The 25,448-nt window shown below is 40.2% G+C and overlaps 1 protein-coding gene across 4 annotated transcripts in view; it reads left to right on the top strand.

The window, feature by feature from the left end:
• The first annotated feature begins 263 nt into the window (after nucleotides 1-263).
• gas7a (growth arrest-specific 7a) overlaps nucleotides 264-25,448 on the top strand; it is a 43,065-nt gene continuing 17,880 nt past the window's right edge. Inside the window, exons 1-6 of one of the 4 annotated variants that reach the window (XM_028454350.1) lie at nucleotides 264-473; nucleotides 7,519-7,645; nucleotides 9,862-9,939; nucleotides 13,157-13,194; nucleotides 16,597-16,659; nucleotides 24,062-24,151. In XM_028454350.1, coding sequence (XP_028310151.1) covers nucleotides 471-473; nucleotides 7,519-7,645; nucleotides 9,862-9,939; nucleotides 13,157-13,194; nucleotides 16,597-16,659; nucleotides 24,062-24,151 — 399 coding nt within the window. In that variant the 5' untranslated portion in view covers nucleotides 264-470. Of the gene's footprint in view, nucleotides 474-7,518; nucleotides 7,646-9,861; nucleotides 9,940-13,156; nucleotides 13,195-14,608; nucleotides 15,056-16,140; nucleotides 16,660-24,061; nucleotides 24,152-25,448 lie in introns of those variants that run through there. The other 3 variants (XM_028454352.1, XM_028454351.1, XM_028454354.1) reach the window with 3 other exon arrangements.

Below are 25,448 nucleotides of genomic sequence, written 5' to 3' on the forward strand. Positions count from 1 at the left end.
AATTTTGAGGTAAAGGCGGGACATATGATTAAATGAGCCAATCAGAAGTAAATGGGAAGTTAAGACATACCAGTTAAATAATATAAATATATAAATACAAAACTGATGTTCCCCGTAGTCAACACCCAACAGTTAATTGTGCAAGGCGTCGTCTGTGAAACAGGAAGTGAAAGTGAATGATCCGAGTGTGATGAAGAGCAGAAACAGAGGAAGTCCTTGTGTTGTCCTCAGCTTCACTAACACTGCGTCTCTTTGTGTTCTCCACGTGTTAAGAGCTTGTGTCTCTGCTGGGCCTTTTGTTGGTTTGAGTGGGAGGAATCGGCCCATACTTTCATACTTTAACTGACCGACAGACAGACAGACAGACAGTGTTTCTGTTCCCAGAGTACTGAGCTCATACATAGATCTTATCATCTGCTCAGTCTCTTCATTGGTGTTTCTGAAAACTGGAGGACAGGCGAGTTCTTAACATGGTAGGAGGAGATTTTATTTGTCTTTTGTGTCTCATCTTATTTACGATCTATACACATTTAGTGATGGCTTTTCAATGGGTACGAGCAAACTACAGATTACTACGGATGACTCGACCTTTAGATGGATTTATTTTTATTTTATTAAAAGTTGTAAACTTAAGCTGCAGTTTCATGTTTCCGAAATCTGTGACTCATCAGATTCTGTAACCACAGGGGGCGACATTTCACCATGTCTGAAATCTGCTGCACACTTTTAGGAGTTTAATGTAATAATGGTCACCATTTTGACAATGAAGTCAAACTTTAGTAAACTATGTTTTTAAGTACTTCTCATACTACTGTAAACTACTGAGAAACCGTTTGTTAGAATGTTTTCTGGGTCAAACCATATTTGCAGCTTACTAGTTTCCCTCTGTGCTTCTGTTCGCTGAGTCATCATTCTGAGTGGATTGTACATTCTATAATTGCTATTTGCTGCTTCAGGCTCTGAATCCAACCATGTAGAAAAAGTCTGGTTGTTTCACTGCTAACGTTTTTTAAAAAAGAGGTTTGATTGTGAAACTTACATTTTTTTTTTAGGAGCCACCCACACACTTCCCATACCACACCCTCCAATGTTAACTACTGTAAACTACCATAGTAGGAGAGTAAAATTAGCTTCATTGCTACTTGTGCAACCTTTAGCATTTCTCCAAAATCCACATGGTGGCCATCATGGATTTTTGACAACCTATAACTTAAGCCTTCAAATTAGGAAAATTCCCATTTATTCCTGTTATTTCCCATCGATCAGTAGATTCTGGTTGTAGCGTAACTCTGAGAGCAGCACTGTTGACCATTGTGGGATTGGATATCTGAAGATCTGTGAGAGTGTGTGTGTGACATCCTCCTTTGCAGCCAGAGGACAAGTGAGGAGAAGTGAGTCCGATAAAGATCTGATGATACGAGTTCAGTAGCAACACTGCAGCTCTTTGATTCCCTTATATGGCAGATTTCACCAAAACGTGTTATCTCTTCTTTTTGTCGACGGTTTTCACGCCTGGAGATCAGTTCTCAGTGTGAAGCTGCTCCCAGTCAGTGTGTTTATAGTATTTACACACAGATATGAAGCTATGCTAACAAGTGGATTAAGCCAGGAGCTCTCGTTGTGTCTGAGTAAATACACAGGAGAGAAAACCAAACTCCGCCTCCATAGGTGGCGCTGTATCATTTACAAAACAATGTACAAAGTGTCTATAGTTCTGGACCCAGACCTCAGACAAACCTGACTATAGTTCTGGCACTTCCTGTGCACATGCGCAGTTCCGTCACTGCCCGAGTGGTCTGAGGCGCTAGACTCAAAGATTTTTACGTCCGCTGGTATGTGTTTGAATCCGGTGTGGTGTCAAATCTCACTTCTGACATTTTTTTTTTTAACAGATTTAAAACGGCAAAGTCCACCTTTATGAATACATATACAAAAAAATTAATAATTTTAGGGTATTTCTTGGGTTAGGGTTAGGGCTAAAATAAAACTGACTGAACTATAGCTAGAAGGACACAGGTCTGTCAGTGACGGAACTACAGGCATTCAGCTTATTGCTCATGCAACCACATGCACACAGGAAGTATAGTCAGGTTTGTCTGAGGTCCAGGTCTGGACCAATAGCAACAGCCTACAATTAATAATGAGGCTGAGTTTGAAATGGCGTACTCTGTGTTATGTACTATACAAACTCAATGAGTATATACTGTATACTGTCTACTATATACTATATATAAGTATTATTAGGATGATGAGCATTCCCACTGAAGTATACTTCGAAGTTTCCCAAGATGCATTTGGAATCTACAACAACAAAAACCTGAATCACACTGAGGCTAAATATCTCTGTTGAGAAAGTGACCAAGTAGAATATCAACATGTGCTCATTTGATCCAGAAAACTCTCAGAAACGCATTTTATGCCGACATTTGGGAGATTCTCGGAGACCCTTCATTGTCCTACTGACAAAACCTCCGGGCAACTCCAAAACAAGAGCCCTATTTACAAAAGCGTGATTCAAATCATTGTTAAAATGAATTTTTACACCCCTACTGATTATTGATTTTTAATTTAACATCACCAGTTGAAATATCTAACGTCTATTTTGAGTAACATCTCACAGCACATTCAATAATGTATAGTGTAACTGAAATATTCAAATTAGGAGGAGAATTCAACTGGTTTGTATTACAATTTTAAAATTCTCATTAATGAATCTTTGGAAAATTTATAATCAATTCATAATCGTCAGTTATACATTTGTGATCACCATTCCAAACAACCCATAAATTAGAGAGAATGTGGCGCTCCAATAAAACAGAGGAGTCACGAATACTCTGGCAAGAAAGCCATAGTAAATACATGACAGCCTTACGACATAGTCGATCTACATACTATTCCTCACTAATTGAAGAAAATAAAAATAATCCGAGGTACCTTTTCAGCACTGTAGCCAGGCTAACACAAAGTCAGAGCTCTATTGAGCCCATGATTCCTCTAGCCCTCAGCTGTGAGGACTTTATGACATTTTTTAACGATAAAATTCATAAGATTAGAGATAAAATTAGCCACTACCTGCCTTCACCTGGGCCTGCTGTACCATTAAATGTAAATAGGCCTAACCTAAACTGTTTCACACATATAGGACTTCAGGAACTTAACTCTATTATTTCATCCTCCAAACCATCGACCTGCCTTTCAGATCCGATCCCAACTAAGCTGTTTAAAGAAGTTATTCCCCTAGTCTGCCCATCTTTGTTGGAGACAATAAATATATCCCTATCAATAGGCTACGTGCCACAGTCCTTTAAAGTAGCTGTAATCAAACCCCTTCTCAAAAAACCTACTCTTGATTCCAGCACTTTAGCAAACTACAGGCCTATATCTAATCTTCCTTTTATTTCAAAGATTCTTGAGAAAGTTGTGGCGGCTCAGCTCTGTGACTTCCTTCAAAACAACAACCTGTTCGAGGACTTCCAGTCAGGTTTTAGAGCTCAACACAGCACAGAGACTGCTTTAGTTAAAGTAACTAATGATCTACTCTGGGCTTCAGATGAAGGACGACTCTCAGTGCTGGTTTTATTAGATCTTAGTGCAGCTTTTGACACTATAGATCACTATATTCTACTAGAGAGATTAGAGAAATTACTTGGAATCACAGGGACTGCCCTAAACTGGTTTAAGTCCTACCTATCTGATAGGTACCAGTTTGTACACGTGAATAATAAGTCTTCTGTGTACACTAAAGTAAGCTACGGGGTTCCTCAGGGCTCTGTGCTAGGTCCAATCCTCTTCTGTATCTATATGCTCCCCTTTGGTAATGTTATGAGAAAATACTCTGTTAACTTTCACTGCTATGCTGATGATACCCAACTGTATGTATCAATGAAGCCAGGTGAAACAAATCAGCTATCTAAACTTGAGGCCTGTCTAAAGGACATTAGGGCCTGGATGGACCAAAATTTTCTTAACTCAGACAAGACTGAGGTCATTGTACTGGGCCCATGACACCTTAGAGAAACCTATGCTAGCCTAACTGCCCTAGATGGCATTACTCTGGCACGAAGCACAACTGTTAGAAACCTTGGGGTTCTATTTGATCAGGACTTATCCTTCAACTCTCACATAAAACAAACTTCAAGAACTGCCTTCTTTCATCTCCGTAACATTGCTAAAATCAGATCTATCCTGTCTCAGGGCAACGCCGAAAAACTAGTCCATGCTTTTGTTACCTCTAGACTGGATTATTGTAATTCTCTTTTAGCAGGCTGCCCGAGCAAGTCGCTTAAGACACTTCAGCTGGTTCAAAATGCTGCAGCACGTGTACTGACTAAAACTAGGAGAAGAGATCACATTACTCCTGTATTAGCCTCTCTGCATTGGCTTCCCATAAAATATAGAATAAAATTCAAGATTCTTCTTCTCACTTATAAAGCCCTAAATGGACAGGCACCAGTCTATCTCAAGGAGCTTGTAGTGCCATACAATCCCCCCAGAACACTACGCTCTCAAAATGCTGGACTACTCGTTGTTCCATTCATCTCTAAAAGTAGTATAGGAGGAAGAGCTTTCAGTTATCAGGCCCCACTTCTCTGGAACCATCTACCAACCACGGTTCGGGGGGCAGACACCCTCTCTACCTTTAAGGTTAGGCTCAAAACATTCCTCTTTGGTAAAGCTTTTAGTTAGGAACCAGCTCAGAGCTCATAGTTAAGATGCAATAGGCATAGACTGCCGGTGGGCGGGTCTGGCATGCTCGGTTGGAGAGAGGTTGGAGAGGGCGTTAAGAGAGAGGTCATTTAGGTTAGAGAGGGACCAGAGAGGGTCCCATTCCTCTCTCTAACACTCCCTCTATGTCTGCTTCTTCCCTTGTGTGTTTGCTCCTGTACTCCTTCTGGCTTTTGTCTTGCAGGTCCGTGGGATCCTTAGTGTGGAGTTACAGAGTCTCAACAACTCTGTCTCCACCCTTTCCTCTGCACACACCCAACACAGCATAACGTGGATGGCTGTTCATCATAGGAATGGGATCCACACAAGGTTCCTGCTGCTTAACAGAAGGTTTTCCTTGCCGCCATGATGAATTCATGTTGGGTGTGGGATACATATGTATGTGTATATACGTATATATGCATATGTGTGTATCCATAAAATGAAGAGTCCATCCTTAAGACTGCTCTACTGTAAAGTGTCTTGAGATACCATTGGTTATGATTTGGCGCTATACAAATAAAGATTGATTGATTGATTGATTGATTCCTTGTTGCTATCATCTTCATTAAGGCCACTTAGGGCTGGGCAATATATCAATATTCAAGATTAATTGACTTCTTCATTTTGGCGATATATAAATTTATTTGGCGATATATAAAAATATTGATATATTTTAATTTTATTGCTTATTTTGTATTAAAATACTTGTCACCACTTTCACTACTTCTCAGAACAGCATGAAAAACACAGTTAGATGGTTTTATGAGTGCGTCCTAACCCAGACCTTCCCCTAAACAAGCCACACTACAGAACTCACTCACACATGCTGTCCCCTGGCACATACAGTATTGTACAGCTGTGTGTTAATAAATGTGCCTGTGTGAGTTAAAAATATTGAGATTTATATTGCCATTTTGAGAAAAAAATATCAAGATATGAGTTTTCATCCCTATCGCCCAGTCCTACGACCAGTGGAGGGTGAAAACCTGCACAGGTGATCATACAGTCATTGGTTTATGTCCAATGGCTGAAATAATTAGTAAACGTGTCACTTGAGGCCAGTTGTTGGGTGATGATGATGATGATGATGATGATGATGATGATGATGATGATGATGCCGCAGAAACAAAGTGAGGCTGAGTGACTTTGTAAGTTGTCTGTCTGTTATCTTTCCTTTGCAGCAGCCTTTGCAGACTGGGGCCAATCAGCCACTCTCTCAGCAAACATCAGGAAATAGTGTGTACGTCTCTTTAATGATGCTCATCCATCGACTCTGCATTGCTGCTGATGTGAACAAAGGAGCTTGATGCGTCTCCTGGTGATCATTTCACCATTTATAAATCAGTGGGATTGCCTCCGCCCGCTCCTCCCTCAGAAAGCGTCTCCTTTAACTTCAGCGGCAGCTCTGATTAAAACAGGAGGCAGATGTGAGCGAGCCACGGGCTGCTGCATCGGAAAATGAACAGCCTGCGATCCCTGCAGATTAAAGGCGGCGCGTAGCTTGTAAAGCACACTGCGGTGGTTCGATGGGCCTCTGAGCTCAGACTGCAGACTGAACCAAAGGCTCCTGGATATCGCTGATAACAACCAGAGCAACTATTTATCAGCATTTTTCCATTCACTGCATCATATTTCACTGAGTATATATTTATAACCAATGCTCAGAGAGAAGTGCTGAAAGGCAGAACGAGGATTTCAGGATGATACGATTGATGGAGTGACTCTCGGTCTCTTCTAAAGGAATTAAGAAGCACAAAACTTAAACCTAACCCTAACCTAACCCGAAACCTAAACTCATTTTAGTTCAGGGGCCAAATACGGAGCAGTTTGATCTCAAGTGGGCCACAGTTTAGATGCAAGAAAACAAGTAATTTCAACATTATTGTGCCATAGTTTTCACTTCTACATATACAGTACATAAATACAAAATATGTAAGAAATCGACCATATCCAAGCAATAACTGATAGATATCAGTCCCAACAGGGTCTTCACTTTAAATTTCCTAGATTTTCTACCAACTTCTATTTAATTAAGGGAAATAATGCGTCATAAATTGAGAAAAATTGAAGGATTTTGTATGAATGCGCTTTGCTGTGTCGTAGTCATGGACACACTTTGCTGTGTGTCATCATGGACACACTTTGCTGTGTGTCGTAGTCATGGACACACTTTGCTGTGTGTCGTAGTCATGGACACACTTTGCTGTGTGTCGTAGTCATGGACACACTTTGCTGTGTGTCGTCATGGACACACTTTGCTGTGTGTCGTAGTCATGGACACACTTTGCTGTGTGTCGTCATGGACACACTTTGCTGTGTGTCGTAGTTATGGACACACTTTGCTGTGTGTCGTCATGGACACACTTTGCTGTGTGTCGTCATGGACACACTTTGCTGTGTGTCGTAGTCATGGACACACTTTGCTGTGTGTCGTCATGGACACACTTTGCTGTGTGTCGTAGTCATGGACACACTTTGCTGTGTGTCGTAGTCATGGACACACTTTGCTGTGTGTCGTAGTCATGGACACACTTTGCTGTGTGTCGTAGTCATGGACACACTTTGCTGTGTGTCGTAGTCATGGACACACTTTGCTGTGTGTCGTCATGGACACACTTTGCTGTGTGTCGTAGTCATGGACACACTTTGCTGTGTGTCGTAGTCATGGACACACTTTGCTGTGTGTCGTCATGGACACACTTTGCTGTGTGTCGTAGTCATGGACACACTTTGCTGTGTGTCCTAGCTGTGGACACACTGTACTGTGCCGTAGTCATGGACTGGTATGGTTTGTTGTCTTGTTTGTGGTAGGAGTCTCACACAACTAGGAGTTCTTCAATAGCAGGAGAGGAAAGTGATGGACGGCCTCTTCCTCTGGGATGGAGGAGCTATACGTCGCCCCAGGGACTCAAGTATTACGTCAACAGCTCCAGTAAAGGTAAAGACTTCATGAATCACCCACACACTAACTCAGCTTCTGATTGGTTCAAATGTTTCTGCATTAAAGTTGACATCTGATGCAATATTTAATCATTCCTGCTGTGGTTTACGCAATAAAAGCATAACAATAGATCAAACTAAATACTTTTTCAACCTTATTGCTAATGTTAAGTTCTTGCTAAGTCAATGCTATTGCTTGGTTAATGCTAAGTTAGTGCTCATGCTAGTTTAGTTCTAATGCTTGGTTAATGCTATTGCTAGGTTAATGCTGATGTTAGGCTATTGCTGTTGTTAGATTAATGCTATTACTAGGCTAGTGTTAATGCGAGGTGAATATTAATGCAAGGTGAATACTAATGCTAGGTTAATGCTATTGCTAGGTTAATTCTAGGTTAGTGCTAATGCTAGGCGAATAGTAATGTCAGATTAATGCTAATGCTTGGTTAATGCTAGGTGAATGCTAATATTAGGTTCATGCTAATGTCAAAACTAGGTTAATGCTAATGCTATGTTAATGCTAAGATAATGCTATGCTAATGCGAGGCTAATGCGAGGCTAATGCGAGGCTAATGCTAATGCTAATTCTAATACTACTGCTTGTTAAAGCTAATGCTAAATTATGCTAATGCGAATGCTTGTTAATGCTCTTTGTATCATAGCAATAACCTGACATATAAAGTATTTTATATTTTTGGTGATTTTGTCCCAAGAAGAAAAAAGGAAAAATGGTGAATTGGTTTTTAGTTTTCTGGGGTTCCTGGGTTATGTTTTGTTTGTTTTCAAGTTTTTGGGGTTTCCTGGTTTCCTTGGTCTTTTTTCCCTCTTGTAGACATTTTCATTTGTATTTAGTTAGGCTGTTTATTACGCTTTTGCGTTTGTAATAAACATGGACTCCCCCCCCCCACACACACACACACGCACACACACACACACACACACACACCCATCCTGACAGAAAGGAGTGAGGATGAAAAAACCAGAGAGAATCTAACAAAGAATCAAAGCAATCAGTGTTTAAATCTGGGTTAGTGTTTGAGAACTATAAGGACTGCTTATCATTCCTCACCATCTCAGCCTCTCAGCAGCAGCAGCTAAGCTTTCATTTGAAAACCTGCAGATTCGATCCACTTTAATCTGATTATGGCAAACGTGCATGTCCTCCATGAGCGCATTTCTCAGAGCAGGTATAGACCGCCGCTTTGGAACTTTATCAAAAAATATAGACACATTACATAGGCTTTCAGTGCTCAGATACATACACTACACAGATATGAGCAACTTTTATCACAGCATTCAACACAAAAAATCTGATTGAATTTAAAATAATGACCAATCAGCACATTAATACAGGAAAGAACAAAGGTTTTTGTGTATTTTTGTGTTTTTTTTTTGTCATTTTGTATATTTTTGGAGTCAATTTTTGTTTTTTTTATTGGTTCTTTGTATATTTTTCAGCCATTTTTAGTTTTTTGATTGATGTTTAATGTGTATTTGTCAGTTTTTGGAGTCATTTTGTGTATCGGTAATTTTTGTGTATTTCTGATGGTGTTTTGAATAATGTTCTGCTATTTTTGTAGTCATTTTGTGTGTTTTTGTAGTCAATTGTGTATTTTTATTGTTGTTTTGTAAATTTCTCTGCCATTCTGTATATTTTGCTTGATGTTTATTGTGTTATTTGTCATTGTTTGTGTTTTTGTTTTTGCATTTTTAACACACATGTGTGTTTGTGCTCAAAGGCACAATTCCAGGCCTTTTTTTTCTTATTGTTGCAGTTTCTCTTGAGACAAAATGCATCAACGACAACTCGGGCAGCGAGAATATTTTTGGCGACATACACACACAAACACATAAACACACAAAGTGAGCACAAACGTGCAATCTCAGCCAGGAGTTATTTTTAAGTCAGGAGTCCGTGTGCTGCTGATGCTGCAAACAATTCCTCTGGAGCTCAGCTTCAAAAAGCTGCTACTGAGTGTTTTAACGTGATGGTGTGTGTAACTGTGTTTATCACAATGTCCTTTAATGAGGCAGCGTTGTATCCTCAAAGAGGGAACGGAAACGCTGAGATTTGGATGAATAAAGTGTTGAGTCATGGGAAGAAGATGTTGTTTACGTGTTTATACCTTTTTGAAAGTTAAAATGTCTCTGTTCCACTGCCCTGCGTGTTGAGCTCACATTAAATAATGAATGTGTCCCTTGTTTGTGTGATTGCAGAAACAACATGGCGTCATCCTTGTTCGTCTGCAGACGCCCCTCAGAGACCGCTGGCACAACTCAGCTCTTTGCCATATGGTGAGACTCAGCCTCTTTTTCCTAAATCTGAACACAATGTGAGACGGGAACCAGCATCAGATCATGACTCAGCATTCAGAGGACAGAAGGGGGTGAGTGTGAGGATTGGGAATCACTGGGATTGATTAATTTAAGACATTTAGATTGTTGTGTATTCCCTTTTTTTAATACAACACTCAAACCATGACTCAGCAACAGTACTCAAACACTACGACTTAGCAACAATGCTCAAACCACGTCGTAGCAACACCCAAACCAAGGCTCAGCAACAAATCTCAAAGCATGACTCTGCAACAATACTCAAACGGTGACTCAGCAGCAACACTCAAACCCCGACTCAGCAACAGTACTCACACCATGTTGCAGCGAGAATCAAACCATGACTCAACAACAAATCTCAAAGCATGACTCTCCAGCAATACTCAAGCCACGACTCAGCAACAATGCTCAAATCATGACTTTGCAACAATATTAAAACCATGACTCAACAACAAATCTCAAACCATTACTCGGCAAGAACACTCAAACCACAACTCAGCAACAATACTAGAACCACTAGTCAGCAACAATATTCAAATCATGACTCAGCAATAATACCCAAACACTATGGTTGAACAACAGTACTCAAACCATGACTCAGCAACAACACTCAAATCACAACTCAGCAACAACACTGAAACCATGACTCAGCAACAATACTCAAAACATGACTTAGCAACAATACTCAAACCACGGCTCAGCAACATGACTCAGACCATGATTCGGTAACAACATTCAAATCATGATTCAGCAGCAGTACTCAAACCACGACTTAGCAACAATAATCAAATCATGATTCAGTAACAGTATTCAAATCATGACTCTGCAACAATACTCAAACTATGACTTAGTAACAATACTCAATCCTTGACACAGCAACGATACTCAACAATATGCATTCCTCCCCTTCAGTTTGTAATTTAAGTACGTGCTGTGTTTTAGTTGCTTTTCCTTCACAGATGTGGAACTGTGTGTGTGTGTGTGTGTGTGTGTGTGTGTGTGTGTGTGTGTGTGTGTGTGTGCGTGTGCGTGTGCGTGTGCGTGTGTGTGTGTGTGTGTGTGTGTGTGGACACAGCCTTAGATTGTCAGAATGTATCCTGTTAAAACAGATTAATCCTGTTAGCGATCATTCATCATGGGCTCTAATCTTCTTAGCATACTAAGCTCAGGCTCCTTTGGATGAATCAGACTTTATTTCCAGGAGACTTCCCAGAAGAAAATCCCTGCGTAATTATCGCGGTCAGCCCTAGAGGAGACGAGCGGCTCATTATGCTGCATTCTCACTGTACATACAGTATCTCTGTGCGATAGCAGATGCTTTTCTTCTTCCTGCTGCCATGTGACCCAAACACTGGAGTGTGGGAGTTTCTGCAGACATTCAGATCCTCTGACTGGAAAGGTTTGGGTGTGAGGTACGAGCAGAACGATGCTGCTGGATGACAGACTCAGACTGAGCCCACGCTTCTCAACAGCTGACACGCCAACACAGCTTCTGAACGCTCTCTGAGGGCGTCGGACGGCTGTCAGTAGCTGAGGATGTCAATCATTTGTCACTTTAAATATGACATGAAAACAGTCGACACAATAAAACATCATCACTTATATTATGTATACCAGGGATGGGCAACTTTATCACAGCTGGGGTCACAGAAATAATCATTGTCTGATTCAAAGGCAACATTATAAAATAATGTCAACGTCATTGTGTTGACATTTTGTAAATTTAGATATGTTTCTGTCATCTTGTTGAAATGAATGTTTTTGCATTCATTTTGTGTATTTCTGAAGCCATTTTGGAATTTTTGGAAGCATTTTGTATTTTTGTTGTTACTTTGTGTATTTGTGTTGTCCTTTTGTTGTCGTTTTCACAACATTTTTTATGTTGTGGAGTCATTTTGTGTGGTTTTGTTATCATTTTGGGAATTTGGTCATTTTTGTTAAAATTCTGTGTTTTGTGTGTTTTGTGTGTTGTTGTCAATTTTAGTATTTTCTGTTGAAATTATGTGTGTTTTCGGAGTCGTTTTGTGTCATTGTTGTCATTTTGTGAAATTTCTCATAATCTTTTGTATTTTTTTGGAAATTCTGCATGTTTTTGGAGTTGTTTTGTACAAGTTCTGTGTAATTGTTGTCATTTTTTGAATTTTTTGTCAATTTTTGATATTTTTGTTGAAATTCTATGTGTTTTTTTTAAGTCTTTTTGTGCCTGTGTCATTGTTGTTATTTATTTATTATTATTTTTACATTGTGTGTGTGAGTCATTTTGTGTGTGTTTGTTGTCATTTTATGAATTTGATATTTTTGTTGAATTTCTGTGGTTTTTGAGTCATTTTGTGCATTTTTTGTGTCATTGTTGTAATTTTTCTTAAAAATTGTTGAAATTCTGTGTGTTTTTTAAGTCATTCTGAGCATTTTTTTTTTCATTTTTGTTGACCATTATGTGTATTTTGTTTTTTGGGCCGCACAATTTAATTACAATGGCCACCGGTTATGCCCGATGTCTAGTGTCACAGCCTGTGTAAACAGAATAATTAATTAGTATCTGAATCATCACTCTTCACTTACTTTTCTGATTATTTTCTACTTGACCGACCTCTGTCAAGCATTTAACTCTCAGTTCCTCTGATTCTAACGGAGACGCTTGCAGTAAAAACAATGACCGTCGTCTCTATTTATGTCTCTGCCTCCTCGTCCTCGAGGCGTCCATCTCCGACCAGTGTCCTCGGTCCTGGCGCTCGCCCGCGCTCCACCGACTCACGTGTTGAACCTAAGCTGAAGATGCGCTGATGTGATATACGATGAGCGGACAGCTCATAAACCCACAGCAATGAAGAGCTATTACGAAGCCTGAGGACGATAGCACTGAAGGCCACGGGCATAAATAAACCTTCACAATGTGGGTTCAAACGTGGAACAAGGTGTGAAAATACAGCAAAAATTGAAGAAATCCTCATGGATGTTTATGTATCTAGGAGTGAGAAACCCATGTCCTCATTTGAAGACTAAAATAAAGTGTATATTTTATTTAAAATGTCCAATTCTTTTGGTAAATGTGCAAATTTTCTGTTTCTGGATTTTTCCTGGAGCAGTTCTTGACTTGTTTATTATTACTTGTTTATTATCGTAATGTAAAGCCTTGAAATGCTCTTTAAACTTTGTGCTTTTCTTCTGTCGTCCACAGAAACGGTCCCTCTGAGGAAAGCAGGCGTGTACAAACAGGTTTGTCTTAAAAAAAGCATCATGTCCTTCTTAACTGAATGGTTAACGGCTGCATCCAGTGGCTATTGGAGCTGTGACAGAAGCAATGTAGAAAAACAGACAGGAACAAAGATTTAGTCTGAATGTTTGATCAATAAGTGCACATTATACATCGATTTAAACTGGACTACAACTGCCAGGAGATAAAAGCACAACTTTACTTGTTCTGAGCCAAAATGGTAGGATAGGAGGGTGTCTTTCTTTAAAACTGTGGTGGAAATGCTTAAGTTGACATTACAGAACAAATCTCAAGGTTTTGCTTCAAATTTTAGACACAAATCATTGAGTCGCAAAGTTAAAAATTGCTATTATTATATAGTTATAGGTCCCACACATCATCCAAACCCCATCATTGTCCATCATTATTTTTTCTTGGTATTTAACAAAACTTTAAACCAATCTGAAGGCCCTGAAAAGAGATCAAACTGGAATAATTTGGTAAATGAGCCGATGCTCCCGGAGAGCTAGTCTTTACAATTAGCTGTTAGGCACCAGCGCAGTATCTGAGGTAGTATTCATACCGACGGATCCTAAAACACTCTAGGATTCATTTGCTTGGATAGTCCGCCTCGTTTGGACGGTGTGAACATGCAAACAAAGTCTAGAGGGATTGTGTGTGTGGGTCTAGGAGCGTTTCCAATCGAAGTCTAGAGTGATCAGGTGCGCTGTAAACGCAACCGCTCCCGCAGAGGGTCAAACACAGGAAGTATCGGCGATGTGGTGGAGCACACAGGATGGTGAGAGATCAGTAGAGTCAGCAACGGTGCAAAACAGGGCTTTAAAACCACTAAAAGCACGGCAACTTGTTGCTGCTCCATTGTTGAACGTTGGTAAAGAACAAACGGGGAAGGAAGAAGTTTCTGTGCCCTCTGTAGCGCTCGCTTTGACCCATTGTTGAGAGCCTCATCTCTGGGTTTGTGTTTTTCTGACTAGCAGTAACGGGCCCTTCTAGTGGTTAGCTCATGGAACTGGATCAGAGGTTGTTTAGAGCAGAACCAAGGTGATCAAATTCTCACCTGCTCTCCGCCCACCGGTGTGAATACACCCTAAAACAGTGTTTCTCAAGTGGTGGTATGTGATGGCACAGGGGTACCAGAGAGAAAGAGAAAGTGGAAAATTATGATAATAATAATAATGATGATAATGGAAATTGTCTTGATAAGAACATGAACTGATAATACAAGGTTCAGTTTTGGTCCCACACAAGGCAGGAGATGACTGGAAATGATAAAATATAAACTGGATGCACTAAATACTGTTTCTTTCCACTTATTTGCAAAATGAGATTTTTTAGAAAATGTGTTATCACTCATTCATTCCATATTTATGCTCTATTGTTGTTTTTTCATAATAGTCTGAGCAAAATGCTGTAGTCAGAGGAAGGGGGTACTTGAGCCAAAAAAAAGCTTGAGAACCACTGCCCTCAAGCATGCAGGAGTTTCGAAATCTTGGAAAATGTCCATATTTTTCATCCCCGTCTCCCTGAGGATCAAAGCAAACCATCTGCAGCCAGAACCAAAATGAATTGTACATCGTGCTAGGAAGAAGAATGAACCATGTTTCTATGAAGGAAAGCGCGCAGGGCGACGCCTGCTGTCTGTATGTATGAACCTGGGCCAACGTTAGGCGTGTGCCAGAACACATGACTGCTACGATGAGGTCAGACTGTACTGGTCCCAGCAGAGCCGTGTGGGAAGCACAGTCCAGTCAAACAGGCTGATAGATAGGACCGTGTCAGAAAGGTGGAGAACAGCCTGGAACCCTGAACCTGCAGGAGAATCAGGACTTTACGTTCTGCGCTGCCATGTTTGGTACAGGGACGGTGAGTTTGGAGGGTGTGTGTGTGTGTGTGTTAGTGTTAGACCTACAAATACACCGACACCATTTGATTTGTTACTCTTTTTAAATAATGGTGCCTTCACAGCACTTCTCTTTAGCTCATTTTAACCTCAAACAGGGTTTGTTTCCCTATAAAGTTTGGTTTGCGTCGTTCAGCGACAGATTTTTACGGTTTTTACTTCAACTGCAGCATGTGTTAGAGTAAAAACAACCATAAAAAGTGACGTGTAGACGGTGTCAGAGGAGTCACACTGATGAAACAAGAACCGTGACCACATTTAATAAAGGTTCATGACTCATTGAGTCACTGAATCGCTTCGTTTCTTCCTGAAAATCCAAACTGAGGGTTTTTCCTGTTGTTTGGAGCTTTTCAAAGCTCTGTTTAAATGTGTTAAAATGATCCGTATTTGCTCAGGTTTGAGCCACGAGAAACTGAATTTGAATGGTTGGTATTTTGTTTTTGAAAGTAACAACTTGAAATTGAACTGACTGTTTTGAAACTGAATTAGTAACTTTAAATTGTATTTTTTACTCTTAGTACATTCCAAAAATGCAATATATTTCGAGGCAAATAATAATAAAACCTATATTTTCCTGGATAATGAATTAGATGATATTTTTTAGTGTATTTTACATCTGACTTAAGACATGGATCATAACTGACTTATCATAAGATATGCTAACAGAAAGCTAACACAAAAACATTTTTTGAGCTCATTTATTAAAGGATCAGTAATTGTGATTAATTGTAATTTACCTTAGTAATTGAGAATGTAAATGTAATTCATTTTCAGGGGGAAAATGATAATAGTTATTGAAAAATAAAAAAGGTCAACAAAATACAAATTGAAGACATAATTGTAATTGAAAAATGTAATTGACCCCAATCCTGGTCGCTTCACATGCTCGTAAACCTGATTCTGACCCCGTGTGTCACTGATGGGCAGGTTTGATGTTATTTATTTGGTCCTTCAGTCTCAGGTGATTTTCCCTCCTTTGTAACCCTTTCCTGCTCCTCATTGGCTGCCTGTGGCCCCTCCCCCCTTCCTCCTCCCTTGTGGTAATTAGTCGCTTTAGAGACAATCATTCATCCGTTTCCATCTCGCCGCCTCCTCCCTCATGTAAACAAAGCCTCCTCCCTCCTCCCCCTCCCTCTGCTCTGCTCTTCTTCTTCTCACCTTTCATCCCCCCCACCCCCCACATCCCCCCCCCCCCTCCTCTGCATGAGCATCGTTGGATGTAAGGAGCAGGTGAGGGTCCCTCTCCACCTCCAACCTGACAGCAGCTCCAGGGTAGACTACGTCAGGCTCCCGCCTCTTTCTCCTCCTTCTAACACCTCCTCCTCCACTAGCCTCCCCCTCCCCCTAGACCCCCCCTCAGCCTGTGAGACTGAAGGCAGAGAGGAGAGTGTGAGGCTTTCCCAGAATAGAGCAGCAGTAGCAGGAGGAGGTGAGAGGGATGATGATGGAAGCCAGCTTTGACACTGAGGAGAGCTTTGACGATCCGTCCTGTCTCGCCCCCCAGCCCCCCGGCTCCGTGTCCCCGGCCAGGAGGCAGATCAAGGAGGTCAAGGAGACCAAGACCACGGTGAGTGAGCGTCGGCTTCTCCTCCTTCTCCTCATTGTCTCCAAGTTAGAACGCAGCGAGAATGGAAGGGGGTTTCCCCTGAATACTGGATGAAGGACTCCCGTGCTCAGGTGTGCCACCGACGGGATGCGTGATGTGGATTTAACGCCATGGTTTCAGATAACATCCATGTTCTGCTCCGAGGAGCTGATCTGATGTAGAGCTTCAGACGTTTTTAGAGCAGACTCTAATTGTTGCTCCGTGTGAGGCGGAACTGCAACATCAGAGCGACTGCTTGATGATGATGATGATGATGATGATGATGATGATGATGTCTGTCCATCAGAACCTTCGTCGGCTTCTTCATCTCGCTCATGGTTTCTCAATCCTTACATCACGTTTGATAAACCGCGACACACACGCACACACAAGATCTAAGATGCAGGTTCAGTTCAAAACCTTGTCGTTAGCCGCGATGTCGTCATTAGTGAATATTTCATTTCTTATGACCAACGTTACCGAGGGAGAAAATAAACAGACAACAAAACAAATGGAAGTTAGCAACTAGTAAAGTCGAAAAAACTCAAACAAACAAACATAACAAGCACTGCTTAAATAGTGCAGGGGACGTAATCAGTGGAATGAGACTCACCTGTGACAGCACAGAGACAGACCCGCCCCTGCAATCGCACAGAGACAGAACAGCCGCTCTTTTAAGGTTATATATATTCTGTTCTATTTTATTGTTGATGTAAATTGCCAACAAACTTTTAGACGTCCCAAATGAATGCATTAATTAAGGTAAATTTTGGTAATATTTGCATTTTTCTTTTCTATGCTTCAGGAGTCTAAATGCTCAGCTCAAATATCGTGATATTAAACATAGTCTCGCGAGATTTCACAGCGAGAGATTTGTTCGATGAGCGGTCTTTTATTGTGGGGATTTTTTCTTTTCTTGTACAAATTTTGTCTTTCTTGCAGAAATACAGTTTTTTCTTGTCCAAATGTTGTCTTAACTCGCACAGATTTAGTTTTTTCTCGTGCTGATTTTGTCTTTCTCACAGAAACTTTGCCTTTTCTTGTATAAATGTTGTCCTTCTCGCACAGAATTAGTCTTTTCTGGTGTAGAACTGGTTTAAACACAAGCTTCTATTTTACTCTGAGGACATGTTCAGCTGCTGCCGGATTTTGTCTTTTCTCGCAGAAATTTCGTTTTTTTCTTGTGCAAATTTTGTATTTTTTTGCACATATTTTTGGTTTTCTGGTGTAGAACTGGTTTAAACGCAAGCTGATGTCCCTTTGTGGTGTAGAACTTCCAGTTTGTCCATTTTTTCAGCTTCTAATCCACTCTAAGGACAACATGTTCACCTGCTGCCTGATTGTTGACACCCACTGAAAGGACGAGACACAGGTCAGGTGGCCGTTTGAAAAAGGCAGAGTGTGTTTGTGTATGTGAGTCCAAACAGGAGCAGTGGTTATATAAGTCTTAATGTGACCGTGGGAGGTAAACAGAGGTGGGTTTGGGCTCTGCTCGACCTGCTCCAACAACAGTCAGTCTGAACGGGAGGGGAAAAAAAACTCCATTGAACCTGCGAGAGATGCAGTAAGTCCAGTTTCCATGGTGACAAAAGGCGATGGCGGTGATTAATGGGCGTTGAAATGGAAACCACTGCCACAGGACGAGAGCAGAAGGCGGGAGGGACGCGTCCTGATTCTGAAAACCAAAAAAACAGGACAAAGCAGATGTGATGACGACTCTGCTCACACCTCACGTTACACAACCTCAACAGTTGTCATGGAGACGCACACACACATCCCTTGCAATGTGGACTCTGATGTCACAACCTTGTCTTCACCTTCAGAGCGACCCTGACGTGGATTCACTTTGACTTGTTGCCTTTGGAGGACAAAGGCAGGAGTGGGAATAAAGAGAGGGAATCCAACGTTGTTTTTGTTCTGGGGATGTGGATGTGGTGAGGGCGCCGTCAGTAATTTATCGCTTAGCAACAGCCACGATGCATGAGCTGAAATATGGTGATGATGAGGAGAAACAGGAAGCTTGTTCTGTTGTTCTGAAGCAAAACAATGTTGACAGTGTATCATTATTTTCCTCTTTCACTCTTTAATTATATGTCCTTTGGCCTTTGTTCCACTTTTGAACAGTAGTCGGCTTAATTTTTCTGAAAATGTGCTCATTTTTGGAACCTGATAGACTGCCTATTGTTTGATGTTGTGTCGTGGTCCCACATTAGGCCCCCAAACTCATTTTGATCACCACACAAAGTAAATGCACAAAATGACTCCAAAAACATACAAAAAGACAGAAAAATGTACAAACATACACAAAAAGCTACCAAGATACACCCAAAATACATGAGATGACTGCAAAAATATACAAAAATACAAGAAATGAGAACAGAAATACACAAATTAAGACAAAAAAATACACAAAACAACAAAAAGCACGCACAAAATTAGAAATAATAAACAAAAAAACAGCAAAAATCCCCTGAAAATTTACATTATCAACATTCATGTCAGCATTAGAATAATTACCAATATGAGCATCAATACATTTATGTGTATTTTTGGTATCGTTTTGTGTATTTTTCAGTGATTTTGTGTACATTTGTAGTCGTCTTGTGTGTTTTTTAACTATATTTGTGTAAAATTATTGTCCTGTTGTGCATTTTTCTGTAATTTTGTGTCTTTTTGTTGTTATTTCCAATATTTTTCAGTGTTTTTATTTTTACTCGGCTGTGTTTTTTGAGTAATTGTATATTTGTTGTCTTTTTATGTATTTTTCTGTAATTAGATGCTTTCGGGGTCATTATGTGTGTTTATGCTGTTTTTGTTGTTTTTGTCTTTTTTTTTTTTGTATTTTTTGTGTATTTTGTATTATTTTAGTTTTTTCTGTAATTGTAGATGCTTTTGGAGTCATTTTGTGTTTATGCTGTTTTATTTGTTTATTATTTTTTGCCTATTTTTTGCTATTGTTTTGTGTAGTTTTCCCTCATTTTGTGAGTTTACAACACTAAACCAAGGGCTGCATGTGGCCGCTGGTCTGATCTCAGCCAGACTTTAAAGCACAAGTGTCAAATTCATGACTCGGGGGTCAAAACCGGCCCTTTGGGGCATCCAAAGTGGCCCGCTGGAGAACGTGAAAATTACAAAGGAATCATGAATCATTGTGTAAACTCAACACTCCCAGTGTTTATATTTACAGTCATTTTTAGCGTTAAACTGTTGAAAAAAACTTCAGATTCAAGAATTAAAGTGAAGACCCTGTTGGGACTCAAAATGATCACTTATTGCTTGCAGGATATTGTCAGTTTCTCACACATTTTGTATTTTTTGTACTGTATATGTAGAAGTGTAAACTAGGGCACAATACTATTGAAATGACTTGTTTTCCAGCATGAAATCTGTGGCCCTCTTGAGATCAAACTGCTCCATATTTGGCCCCTGAGCTAAACTGAGTTTGACGCCCCTGCTTTAAAGCAAGCAAAGGTTTCATCATCAGTTTTTGTCTTTCCTATTCGAAAAAGAAATCAATGTTTTGCACCAGATCAGCAGCATTGATGTCATCAATAACTCATTAGGAAACCTTTGCCTCGTTTATCAGATGCTTATAAAGTGTTGATTACTATGTTCTCCTCTCTTTATATTTGATCCCGTTTTCACCCTTAAATCCTTAAATCTTTGATCAGTTGAATAGTTTTAGTCAGAAATGAGGCAAAATGTCATTAAGTTAGTTAAGCGAGTGATGAAATGAGTGTTTCCTGCTCCCTGTCGGTGAGGACGAATGTTTAGAAAAGCTGAGTGAGGACAAATCGTCCCATTTACTCAACAAATCTGCTTCCTTTGATGTGCCTTTGATGTAGTTTGGGCTGCGAGTTAGTGCGCCAGACTTCAAACGTGCCCTCGGGAGTTTTCATTCCACACTGTGTCACTGAGGTAAATCATAATTCACTCCCAGTCTTCAGCAGCTCCTGCGTTAGCTGCTCGTCATGGAGACACGCACAGTATAAGTTAGCCGGACAGGATTTGTGGAGACGAATGTTCTCATTTGGGGCGAGACGTGAGATGCCGATAAACAACAGCTGTGATGAATGTGGATCTGTGAGGCAGAAAATGAACACTGTCACGTTTTTTTCTTTGTTTCTGTCCCTGACGAGCGCCGTCTGTGTTTTCAGCGCTTATATAACATTTGAAAAAAAAAAGGAAGCATCTGTTTATTGGGAACGTTTGGATGAAGTGTGAAGAGGTCGTAATAAATCTCACTGAGGCTGACGTCATGTCAGCAATCATCTGTCCGACTTTAACACACGCTTCACATATTTCATCATTGATTCAATACGTTATGTCACACCACAGATAAACAGGAAGTGTCCATTCATTCTGTTTACTTTACTGTGGGGCACAGAAATGACCTAAGTGTGATCCCTTAGCCTGAAACACAAGGATTTGTGGGGTTTTTTCTTGCAGTTTTGCATAATTTATTCTCATTTTCTATAGTTATGTTCTTGTTTTGTGTGTGTGTTGTTGTTGTTTAATGTGTTTTTTGAGTCATTTTGTGTATGTTTGAGGGTTTTTTATGTTTTTCAAGCCATACTTTTCAATGTTGTTGCTGTTTTGCTTATTTTATTGTCATTTTGTGTCTTTTAGTTGTTGTTTTGAATCTTTATTTAGTCATTCTGGGTATTTATTGATGTTATTTGGTCAACTGAGTTGTTTTTAATAGTACTTTATAAATAAATTGGATTGGATTGGATTTGTATATTTTCCCCTTTTGTTGTGGTTGTTTACTTGGGGGCCACACATAATTAGTCTGAGGGCTACATGTGGTCCCTGGGTCGCTAGTTGCCCATAAATTATATTTCAATGCATTTTGTACCTGAATATTTATTCACATTATTATACTTATTGCACATTATAAATAAACAAAACATATGATAAATATGCAACTTAAATTTATAACAACAATAGGTGCATTAAATAAAAATAAGAATCAATGCTAAACTTTTATATATATGAAAAAAAAACCAATATAATGCAATGCACAATATAAATATTAAAAGGGCAATTGGTTGCCAAAAATACACAATTACACATTGCAGTAAAATACACAAAAAAGATTACAGTAATGAAAAAACAATAATAAAAATACACAAACCAATAATAAAATTACAAAAAAAATAAACAAAATTACAGAAGAATACACAAAAAGATTACAAAAAACACAAACCAAACCACAAAAATACACAGAAGGACAAAAGAATAGCCGCTCTAACAGCTTCCACTGTGAGTATTTCATTCGGTCTATGGAGCATTGACGAGGTCAGGCACTGATGTTAGACAACAAGGCCTGGTTCCAGGTCATCCCAAAGGTGCTGGAGTGTAGGTCAGTGTCTGTTATTGTTTAAAACGCCCCCTGGAGTGTTGGTGTGTTAGTGCGGACAGAGCGAGGGACTTATTTTGTTGTGAAAACTTTTTTCTTCAGTCAAAAACAAACAGCAGAAAAACGCAGGAGGATTGTGAGGTCACACACTGTGAATCTTTGGTCCGCTCGGATGAGTGGGTCCCTTTAAATGTTGTCATCGCAAGGAATTGTGGGTCAGCATTATGTGGTCTCCTTTGGTAATGGATGCAGCAATGTTTCCGAGGCTAAAGGAGGTTACAAAGGAAACATTGAGTCTCCTTTCCTTCGCTTTTAGAGAATTGAAACATTCCTTATCATGGCCCCCACTTAAACACATCTGGGGGTTAAAGAAAAGTGGATAGGAAAGGAGATGGCGGGCGGGGGGAATTAGTTATTCTGAATGAAATCATTCAGAGGTTTACATGGTAAACCAGCTTATTTGGCTTTAGTTAATTCCGCTTTAGGTCTGGGGGTTGGAAAGGCTCTGATTGGACAGTGGGCGAATGTGACGTATCACGACTATCGGGAAAAACACACAACAAATATTTTATTGTCGACTGTAACACAGAACACAACACATGAGAACTGTTTTCACCTTTAATTTGATTGTAGTTTTGAAGCAGCAGCTCAACAATAACACACTTTAATAAATAATCACCGGTAAAATAAATAGTTGCTCCCTGGTAACGATAGTAGCTCTAACAACAGGTAAAATGATCAACTTAGTGATATTACAGCCTGTGCAGCAGTATGGGAACGTATTTCCTCCATCTCTGGGTTTTAGTATCACTCGGCCCGTGAAGCTCCAGCTCCGTTTGCTGATCTCGTGTTTAATAAGTCCATGTGTCCGTGTTGATTTCCGCACATTTATGCCTCCGTCCATCCCCTTTTTTCAATAGATTCAAGTCTTTTAAGGTTCTTATCTTATTATCATCATTATAATATGATGTTGGCTCTAGTCCGGGCGTCATCGCCGAAAGTGGCGCATGCGCAAAACGACTGGAATTAACTTAAAGAGCCTTTAGGTTTACAAAAAAGAGGAATTATTTAATCCGGAATTAAAAACGGAATAAACCAGCCACCTAATTTAGAATTAGGTTTAATTCGGAATTCAATTAGCATTAGGAATTAAGTGTTTACAAGGTCAATTTAAAGAAGAATTGACTTTTATTCTGCTTTAAAGAGGAATTAAAGCTCCCATGTAAACGTGGCCATTGTTGGAACAGGAAACAGAAGAGAACAAAGGCCCATGAAGTCATGCTGCTGGTGATCACAAGACCAGCAAATAGTGAAGAAGTGGGGGGGGGGGTCAAACCCCCACCTCTAGACTCTGAACTGTAGGTGAGAAATATGTCTTTAGCGTCTGGAGCGTTCTGCTGTGGAGGAGGCAGAGAACCCCAAACGTTCTTGTAGCTTTACATGGATCAGGGTGATTGAAACATGATTATGTTAGTGAATCTAGTCGTCTGTGTGAGTTGATGAAAGAAAGAAACTGACTGGTGTCCAGGTCGTTTTAAACACCAGCATGAAAAGTTCTACGCTGACAAAACGCTGAGCTCATGCTTTTATGTGAACGCCGAGAGCGACAAAGCGTGTAGAGTCTCCTGGAGAAGCTGCTCGATGCTTCATGGTCCTCCTCAGTCAGTGTGACAGCGCGGCGTGGTGTGTGTGTGTGTGTGTGTGTGTGTGTGTGTGTGTGTGTGTGTGTGTGTGTGTGTGTGTGTGTGTGTGTGTGTGTGTGTGTGTGTGTGTGTGTGTGCCAGCAGGGAGGGCCCCACAGATGCTGAACATTACATAATTGCTGCCCTGAGAGTAATTGAAGACGCGACGGAGCATGGAGTCTGTATTCAGGCTCAGCCCTGGCTGTGTTTATCTGCCAACACCTCACATTCTTTCATCGCTTCAGTTTGACAAACACAAAAGGAAGAAAACAAAAAAAGAGCTCCTCTCAGGCCTCGGTCTCACCTCTCTGTGTGTCTCCTCTCTTGTTTTCTGCTCCAGATCAACGGCGTGACGTTCCCTCTGCCTGGAGAAGGTCCCGAGCAGCAGCTTCTCAAGCCCAACGAATGGAGCTACTGCGACTACTTCTGGGTGAGTTCCTCACACAACGTTACCTTTCAAACCTTCTACGGCAGCGTTTCTCAACCTATAGACCCATGCCACATGACCTCACAGGTCACGTGATGTATTACCCTCCACCATGATGGAAGAACAAGCCACCGCAGGAAACGTTTTAGCCCACAGCGATGGTTGACGTTAGCGCTGCATGTGTTTGGCTGTTCTAACACGACTGGGACTGGAGAACACACGTCTTTATTCAGGAAATTAAATTAAACTAAACTTAATTGTTTTATTTGCATTGATCTAAGTGTGCAGATCTATTTTTCAGCTCAGATTCTGAAAAACCAGCGTTGCACACTCATACTACAAATGAATTATGAAAAATTAGCCTTCTTACCCTGGATTTAACCACATGGAGTCCATTATGAATAAAAGCAGCTACTTCACAAATCCAGCCACAAACAAACTGGTTGTAAACTTCCAGTTCATTGAAACCTTCCTTGTGGTCCATTGTGTATGAGCGAGATGTAAAGACGAGGTAGTTCGTTGTCGGGGTCATTCCCACCCAGTTTCTCCTTCTACTGACTTCTATAGAGAGCGAGATGTTCCCTTCATTAGATATTCATGTTAACCTTAATTAGAAACTAAACTGTGAGGAAAAACCAGGTCAGCATCACTTTTTATCCACAAGAAGCAGAAATAAACACAAAGTGTGACATTTTCTTCTGGTGATTTTGTATTTCAAAGATGACTCTACATCAGAATAGAGCAACTTTTATCTCACAAAGATGTGATTATATCAGATCAGAAGATCAACTTTCATGTGAGCATTTAGAAAACAGACCAATCTGAGCATTAACACAGGAAACAACAAAAGGTTATGGTCTGTTTATGTTGTAATTTTTATGGTTTTTTTATGGAGTCATTGTGTGTGTTGTTGTTGTTGCTGTTTTGTGTATTCCTGTTCACATTTTATATATTTTTGTAGTCATTTTGATTATTTTAGTTGTCTTTTGTGTATTTTCATTGTCATTTTGTGTATTTCATGTTGCTCTGTATGTCTTTCTGTTGTTTTTGTCGTCATCTTGTGGTTTTTTGGAGTCATTTTGAAAATTTGAGTTGGTCTTTTGTATAATTTCATTGTCATTTTGTGTATTGCCATTGTGCATATGGCTCCCATGTCTGCTCTAAAGGTTACTCTAAAGCTAACATGTGCAACTGGTGGTCCGTGGGCCACATGTGGCTCTCAGTCCAATTTTGTGTGGCCCCCAAAACAAAACCAAATCATTTAAGACACAGAGAAAGTCTGTGTTTTAAAGCTCAGAGT

This window comes from Gouania willdenowi, chromosome 8 (genome assembly GCF_900634775.1).
Source record: "Gouania willdenowi chromosome 8, fGouWil2.1, whole genome shotgun sequence".
In the NCBI taxonomy this organism is placed as follows: Eukaryota; Metazoa; Chordata; class Actinopteri; order Blenniiformes; family Gobiesocidae; genus Gouania; species Gouania willdenowi.